Here is an 8,047-nt window from a genome sequence, read left to right as displayed (position 1 = left end):
GGGGGGGGAGATACTTTCTGCTCCCATCATTTGTTGTTAAGTGCCGTCAAGTCAGTTCCGACTTGTAGCAACCGTGCATAGTGTTTCCAAAGAGTGGCTAGTGAATTTGAACTGCTGACTTTGCTGGTTCAAACTGACTTTTCAGTCCAGTGCATTATCTCACAGTGCCACACCAGGACTCCATAAAGATTCACAGCCTCAGTAACCCTACACAGGGTCACTATGAGTTGGAATTGAGTCGATGGCACACCACCATGATGGGGCTAAGCCTATCCTGGCAAAGATGTTGTTAGGATCAAATAGTATTAATTTTTTTTTTTTAGAAAGAAGCAAAAGCTACCAGAAAAATGATATGTAGTGGTGTACTCAGAGACCTTAAACAGGCCCTCACTGGGAACTAAAAGTGGCAACCGGGAGGGTAAAAAGGGCTACAAACTGGCAGTCAAAGAGGTAGGTGCCAGCCCTGCCCTGTCATTCACCAGCTGGCAGGCTCTGGAAACATGGCCTCCCCAATCTGGGAGGGGTTTCCCTAATTGCAAAGTGAGCTGGTAGATGGGCATCTGTCCTTCTGCCACCCTTCCCCCAGGGAAGTAGGTAACAGGACTTCCGGTAGATTGCTGTCTCCCCTCCCCAGGGCACTGAGACACAGAGCTGCTGCCCCAGGGTGGGACAGACTGCTCCACTGGGCCCACTGCCCAGGTCCTGGCTGGAGTGGCTGCGGGCAGTTTCCCAGCCTGCTCTGTGACCACCACCTGACCCCGCCACCCAGCCTCACTGACCAAATGTCTCACCCAAACCCAGGCAAGATATGTTAGTTCAAAAGCTAAAGGGTTTCTTTCTCCACAAGGGTTCAACTACTTTTCCATGAATGGATACCGGCATCATTTAGCCATCATTTAGCCACCGTCTCCTATGGGATGAAGAGGAGAGAGTGATTCAAAAGGAATACCAGGATTTCTGAAATGATTTGTTGTTGGCTAAAGCCTAGAGAGGTTGAGTAACTTTTCTGGAGTCACACAGCAGCTGGCTTCAGGGCATGCAAGCAAACTGACTCCTTAAACCAGTCACACCCACCTCAACACTTCTCTAGCTCCTGTCTGGGGTGGGATGGAAGGCATTTGCCATCCACTTCTTAGATCTACCTCTCTTTCCGCTGAGAAAATGTGAAGCCTGTAGCCAGAGAACTGTGCCCTGCCCACCTTTTTTAAAAAGACGAATCGTAAACTGCTCGTCAACCAACAAGGGTAATTCTTCTTTGGGAAGTATTCTTCCACAACTCTGCAGAGTCCCCCTAGCCCCAAACTGGCAGTCTTGAATCACCCTAGAAACTAGACTCTGAACATCCTCCAGAGGAACCCACAACTGTCCTGTCCTTTCAGCACATTTGCCCCTTTTACTACGGGGTGATGGGTACATGGAAGAGGATCTTCTGGGAAGACTCCGGCTTGCCAATCCCTGAGGTTACCCTGCAGAGGGGGCGCAGGCTTACAGCTAAATTCTTAAAGACCCAGAAGCGACTGGAGACTACGCTCCAGTTGAAAGCTGGGGGCTGACGCAGGCATAGTGGGCTCCTCAAGACTACACAAACCTTATATACTGGCAACCGCAACCCCATGACCGCCCCTCAGTAGCCTTCTGGGCCTCGCCACTACCAACCAGCAGGCGAGAACAGTACCAGACCAAATACCCGTAGGGAAGGTTCGTCCCCTTCCTTCCCAGCCCAAGACATTCCCACATTCCCCCGTCTCCACTTTACCGCGCCCAAGGGACTCTGGGAGACAAATTTTCACTGCCATAAAAGTGAACTATGAGGACTAAAATCAAACGCAGCGTCACGGTCACTCCGGTAGAAAGTGAGGGGACGAGGCGAGCCCGGGCCAGAGATCTCAAACCCTTGTACCCACTTTGCAACACTATGGCAAAGGTCACTGCCCCGGAATTGCCCAAACCTGACTGGGCTCTGGCCCCAACTAGGCAGCCTGTCATCCACCCCAAAATTCTTGGCCTGCCACCCACCCACTCCAGCATTTATCCCCTGGCCAGTGAGAGTGTGCGGCGGGGAATTGGTACCTGCTTCCTGAGCGCCTCGAAGGCTGCGCTGATGGTGTGCACCCGCGTCCGCTCCCTGGCGTTTGCCAGGAGCCTCCGGGTCTGCTGTAGGGCTTTGATCTCGGAGGAGGCGGCGGTCACTTCGCCAGACCGTTTCCTAGGCGACGCAGAGGAATCCGGGTGGTTATTGTAAATTACGTGTGAAATTGTGGAGTAGGAACTTTCCCCAGGGCGCGTCGGGGGCGCGGGACGCACTGAGGACGCTGAAGGCGCTGGAGGCGCAGGGGGTGCTAAGGGTGCGGGTCGAGCGGGTGGCGCGCACAGCAAGATGCGGGGGCGCAGGCCCTGCTCCCGACAAGGCAGTACCTCGGTGGCTTCTGATATCTGACCCTGGGGCACTGGAGGTAGCGGTGGCGGAGTGGGGAGTCCCGGCCCCACTGCGCCCAGGGCGAAACCGCGCTTTCTCGTGTCCAAGACCTCCGGCACCCTTGCCCCTCCTCGTTCCCGTGTTGCATCCACTCCCCCACCTGAGAGAACGGCTGGCGCCACCGGGGCTGGCACCGGGGCCAGTGTCGGCTGTAGCCGCTGGGTCCTGTCCCGTAGCCCGTTAGTGATGAGGGCGCCGGGCTCGGGCGCTTCTAAGTCCACTCGGAAAGTTTTATAGCCGTTTGCGCGCCGCGCCGGCTCTTTGCCTTTCCTCTTGAGCTTCTTGAGGCCATTCAGCTCCTTCACACACACAGTCTTCCACGGTCCGTCCTCGAGAACCGGGATGTGCTTCATGGCGCAGGCAGCGTGCGAGGCAGGGGCGTGGGACTGGCCGGGATGCGCTCCCACAGCGCTCGCTCTGCACACCCGGTACAGGCTCAGCCGGGCCGCCGCCGCGCTCAGCGCCGCTCAGTCTCCCGCTTCCCCCTGGCCCTCCCTCTCTCCCCCTCCCTCTCTCTCCCCCTCTTCTTTTCTCCCCCACGCCCGGGGCAGCTGCGCCGCCGGCTCCGCGAAGCCTCCGGGCTGTCCGTTCCCGAAGCGTTCAGAGTGTCATCAGAAGTCGCTGCCGGGTTGCCAGCATTTCTGGAGAACGCCCGCTGCGCTCCATCTGTGTTTGTTTAGCCTCAGTTTACACCGAAGCCCAGTACGCGAGATAAGTCAGCGCCGCCGCCCGGAGAGGAGGCAGCTCCTGTGGCCGCCGACTCCCGAGCTCTGCCGCCCGAGCCGCGAGCGCCTTTAAAGAAACAGGAAGCATTTTTCAAAACAGCTGGGCTGCTGGCCGCCTCCTTTGTCCGGGTCCTCCTCTCTACCAGTCGCCCCCCAACCCCCAATCTCTCCTTCCCAGAACCTGTCTCGCTCTCCCTCCCCACCCCTTTCTTGAGACGGTGGCCCTTCACATTCTCCAGAGGACAGACCCGCTCCCTACGCAACTGCCCGCAGCACGTGGCTTCTGGATGCTTCGACTCTTCCCCAAATCACAGCTAAGGCTTCTCCAGCCAGCCTTGTCTCCCTGTATCTGTCCTAGCATCCACCTTCTCCTCCCAGCACTCTCCTGTGTACCCTGCCACCCCAGAACGACGGTTTCTCCTGGGGAGTTAGTGGGGAACGACAGGGCCCTGGAGTCACCTGGCGACCCTCACCCCCATAGCGTGGCAGCCCCATCCGCTGTCTCCTGTTCTCGCCTTGTGGAGCAGGGAGTGTTGTTAAGTGCCGTAGAGTCGAGTCGGCTTTGACTCATGGCGATGGTGTTTCTGAGGAGCAGCTGGTGAGTTTGAACCGCCAACCCTGCGATTCAAACCCACCTTGCTGTCCAGTGCGTATCTTGCAGCACCGCACCAGGACTCCGGGACAGGGAATAGAAGAGCATTTAAGCGACAGGAAACAGATGCTTTCCCAAAGTCACACAGAGAGTCACGGCAGAGTAGGATAGAAGGAGACAGAGCTAGCATCTGTACAATCTAGAGCCACCTCATCCCGGGTCCCGGCTAAACCCGGATTTACTCATCTATGAAATGAGAAATGTGGAGAACATCACCGCCTAAGACATTGGGTTGCTGGGAGGAATGAAACAGAATTAAAGTTCCAGACACATAGAAGATGTTAGTCAACTGTAAGCTGTGAGTGTTATTATTAACAAGGGAAAGCAAGAGTAACCCCAGAGGCAGATTTCCTGGGTTCAGATCCCAGCTCCATCACTTAGTGAGTAACCTTAGACATATTCATTTAATCTCTCTCTGTCTCCCTTTCCTCCTTTATAAAATGGAAATAAAGTTCATACCTTCCTCCTGAGGTGGTGTGACAAAGGAAAATACAACAGTGCTTAACACGAAATGAAAGTTTTGCACAAATCTACCATTAAAGACAAACAGCAGAGAAGTTGAGCCCCCTGGACAGAGTGCAAATCCTTTGCCATCCCACTAAAGAATCTAGAAAGAAGTCAAGCTAATAGCCCCTCCACAACCTCACCATGAATCAGCACAGGGCTACACTCAACAGGCGCTCCATAAGGTAGAGGGCATCCTTCTAAAAGTCATAGAAATTAGAATGACTGCGATGAGGGTCTAGGCAGAAGGTTCAGGAGCAGGATCATGACCCAAAGCCCCCATTGTTTCCTAATTTTTGAACCACTAACCATCCGTAAGAACTTTTCATTTTCCCTGTGCTCTGTTTTCTCATCTATCTTTAGGGATAATAGTTCCAGACAACATTTCATGGAACTGGGGAAAGTAAAAAGGCATCATGGATGTAAAGGGATTTGGACATAAGGCTTAGACTATATACTCGCATACCTGTGTTTACATATGAACACGCATACTTAACTGAAAAAATAAACTCAGTTGCTGGCAAGGAGATTCCAATGCTTACCAACCTAATAGGACAAAGTAGAACTACCACAAGGCTGTAAATCTTTACAGAAGCAGATTGCCATCTTTCTCCCACAGAGCAGCTGATGGGTTCAAACCACCAACCTTTCACTTCATAGCTGAGCACTTAATCACTGTACCATCAGAACTCCTACAAACACTTGGTGGTGGTGTCAGTGTGCTGTGGAGTCAGTTCCGACTCATAGCAACCCTTCATAGGGTTTCCAAGGCTGTAAATCTTTATGGGAGCAGAAAGCCTTGTCTTTCTCCCAAGGAACAGCTGGTAGTTTTGAAATGCTGACCTTGAGGTTAGCAGCCTGACTCATAACCAGTACGTGGCTTAAGCACTAGATTTAATGACTAATAGTAAATGCAAAGTCTCATTTTTTTTCCCACCAAGATGATCCCCAGCATCATAAAACATACCCCATCCCTGGACACCTGGCATCTTTCTGCACTTGGCCTGAAGAACAAGGACATGTCCCCATAAGGAAGCCCTCATGTTCCTGCGTACCCCCCACTTAGCTGGGACTCTAATGTATTGATCTGGCTGACAGGTCTCTACAGAGCATGCTCTTACTCACCTTTGGATAGGCCCCTCCCATTTTCCCTCCCTCTGCTCACAGCCTCCTGTTTCTTCCACTGTCACTCTTGCTGGCTTGTGCACATGTTCATTTCTGCAATTTACCCTTGACTGCAGACCTGTGGGTCCCCCTGGATGTGTGAGTTCCTGAAAGACCAGCTGTTTCTTCTTCCAAGAGCCTGGCCCAGGAAACATTTGCTGAAGGACAGCCAGTCCTCATGTCCTTTATGTTCCTTTGTCTGGAGACCCAGAGTCCAAACAACAGTGAAGACCCCAGATTGCCTCACCACTAGGGGATCCAACAAAAATCCCTGGTAGCGTAGTAGGTGATGCATTGGTTTACTAATCTCAAGGTCAGCAGTTCAAATCCACCAGCCTTTCTGTGAGAGAAAGATGAGGCTTTCTACTTCTGTGAAGATTAACAGCCTCAAAAACCCTATGCAGAGTCACTATGAGTCAGAACTGACAGAAGGGTTTATAGCAGCAGCAGGGGATCCAGCCAATCAAAGGCAAAGGTGGTAGAAAAAAGCAAATGTCCCTTCCCTGGATTGCTAAAGTACTTTCCTCTCTGCGCCTGTTTCCTCATCTGTAAAATAACTATGCCTCATAGGGCTGATGTAAGCATTAAATGAGGCTATGTATACAGCAGTAAGTATGATGCTGGCAGTAAAATAAATGATAGTTTCAGGCATCCTGGCTAGTGCAGTGGCGTGGCCCTTCCAGACTCAGAGTGCAGTTGCAGGTTGGGGTACCCCATGGCTAGTTGAGGTGTGTGAGGAAGCTCTTTGGGCAAGACTGAAAATCATCCCTAGAGAGGCAGGCTGCATGCCAGGGAAATCATGGGTCTTGATGAAATATTGAGGGACTCATCCATGCTGATTAGAAGTTCCTCACCAACTCCTCCAAAATAAAGGAGAAGGTAAGTAACAGCCCATCAGGGCAGGGTGGCGTGAAAAGGAATGTCAGCTGTGCTTTGCTGGGTAGCTTTAGAGCAGGACTCAGGCCTGGGCTATAGGTCTCAAGATGCTTCTCCTTTCTTTATCCCCGCTCGTCAAAGCCAGGACCCTGGGATTGCTATGGGAGTGATCTTTGCTTTGCTCCTTACCAACTATGTGGCCTGAAGCATCCCCTTCTAGTACTCGGTTCTTTTTCTGTGCATTAGCTCATTGGCTATAATGAAGAATAGGTACCCATTCTTCATAGGAAGAGGAGGCAATGTACCCTGGAACAGGAAGGCCCAACTGATGTGAAGGATCCCTGTTACTGCCATTCCCAAATGGTCAGGTCACAGATCTGCAAGATCTAGGCCAGTTGCTCATGCTCCCCAGCATAAGTGCCAAATTACCTCCCTGACTTCCAGATTTAACCTTCTCTGTCCAGTTGGCAAAGGAGTCCTGGTAGCAGAGGGGTTAAACTCTTGGCTGCAGTTCAAACCCACCACAGGAGATGAATGCGGCAATCTGCTCCTATAAAGACTGACAGCCTTGGAAACTCATTGATGCAGTTTTATACTACTCCAAAGGGTCACTAGGAGTCATAATCAACTTGAAAACAAGGAGTTTTAATTTCTTTTCTGGGTTTTTTTTTTTTTTTTTTTTTTTTGGTTCAGTTGACAAGTTGGGTAAAGAGACAAGCCAGGCAGCGCCCCCTGGTGGTCTGACTTTGCCTGGCCTGCACACAACATGATAATTTCCCCACAGAAACTTCTTGCTGATTTTGGAGTGAGGCTTGAGGCCCTGAAATGACATTAATGTGGATTTTATGAATTCATGGAGTTTCCATTATAAAAAGATTCTTAAGGCTGCAGGTATTCCCCCCATAAACACCCTGGGGATGGGACAATGCTTATACCCTAAGAAACCGTATTGTTGTTGTTAAGTGTTGTTGAGTTGGTTCCAACTCATAGCGACCCTGTACAGGGTTTCTAAGGAATGGCTGGAGAGTTTGAACTACCAACCACATGGTTTAAACCGACCTTGCAGTCCAGTGCTTATCCTACAGCACCCCACCAGGACTCTAAGCAAACCCAAACTCTACCTTAATTCAAGGAGCTCTGCTCGCGTACTGGTTATGAGTTGGGCTGCTAATCTCATGGTCAGCAGTTTGAAACTACCAGCTGTTCCGTGGGAGAAAGATGATGTTTTCTTCTCCCATAAAGATTTACATCTTTGGAAACCCTATGCAGGGTTGCTATGAGTCGGAACCAACTCCCTGGCACAAACACACCACTACTACCTTAACTCATATATGATTGTAGCCATACATCCAGAAGCCCAAGCTGGGTTCAGAAGAGGACATGGAATGAGGACAATCACTACTGATGTCGGATGGATCTTAGCTAAAAGCAGCAAATACCAGAAAGATGTTTGTTTTGCTTTATAGACTATGTGAAGGCTGCCCATATTCAACTGTGTGGATCATAACAATTATGGATAATGTTGCAAAGAAGAGAAATTCCAAAACACTTCAAGAGGAAGCCGTTGGAACACGGCAATAATGCAATATTTAAAATTGGAAAAGATGGCAGTAGGGTTGTAGCCTTTCACCTTACGTAGTCATTCTGTAT

General features: G+C 50.9%; 1 protein-coding gene across 1 annotated transcript in view; it reads right to left on the bottom strand.

The window, feature by feature from the left end:
• ATOH8 (atonal homolog 8 (Drosophila)) overlaps positions 1 to 2,829 on the bottom strand; it is a 12,714-nt gene extending 9,885 nt beyond the window's left edge. The window contains exon 1 of the mRNA XM_006866613.1: positions 2,071 to 2,829. Coding sequence (XP_006866675.1) covers positions 2,071 to 2,829 — 759 coding nt within the window. The remainder of the gene's footprint in view (positions 1 to 2,070) is intronic.
• Positions 2,830 to 8,047: the final 5,218 nt, after the last annotated feature.

The sequence above is a fragment of the Chrysochloris asiatica genome, unplaced genomic scaffold (genome assembly GCF_000296735.1).
Source record: "Chrysochloris asiatica unplaced genomic scaffold, ChrAsi1.0 scaffold00093, whole genome shotgun sequence".
Lineage (NCBI taxonomy): Eukaryota > Metazoa > Chordata > Mammalia > Afrosoricida > Chrysochloridae > Chrysochloris > Chrysochloris asiatica.
The sequence above is the reverse complement of the archived record's forward strand: the minus strand, read 5'-3'. Positions and strand labels throughout refer to the sequence as shown.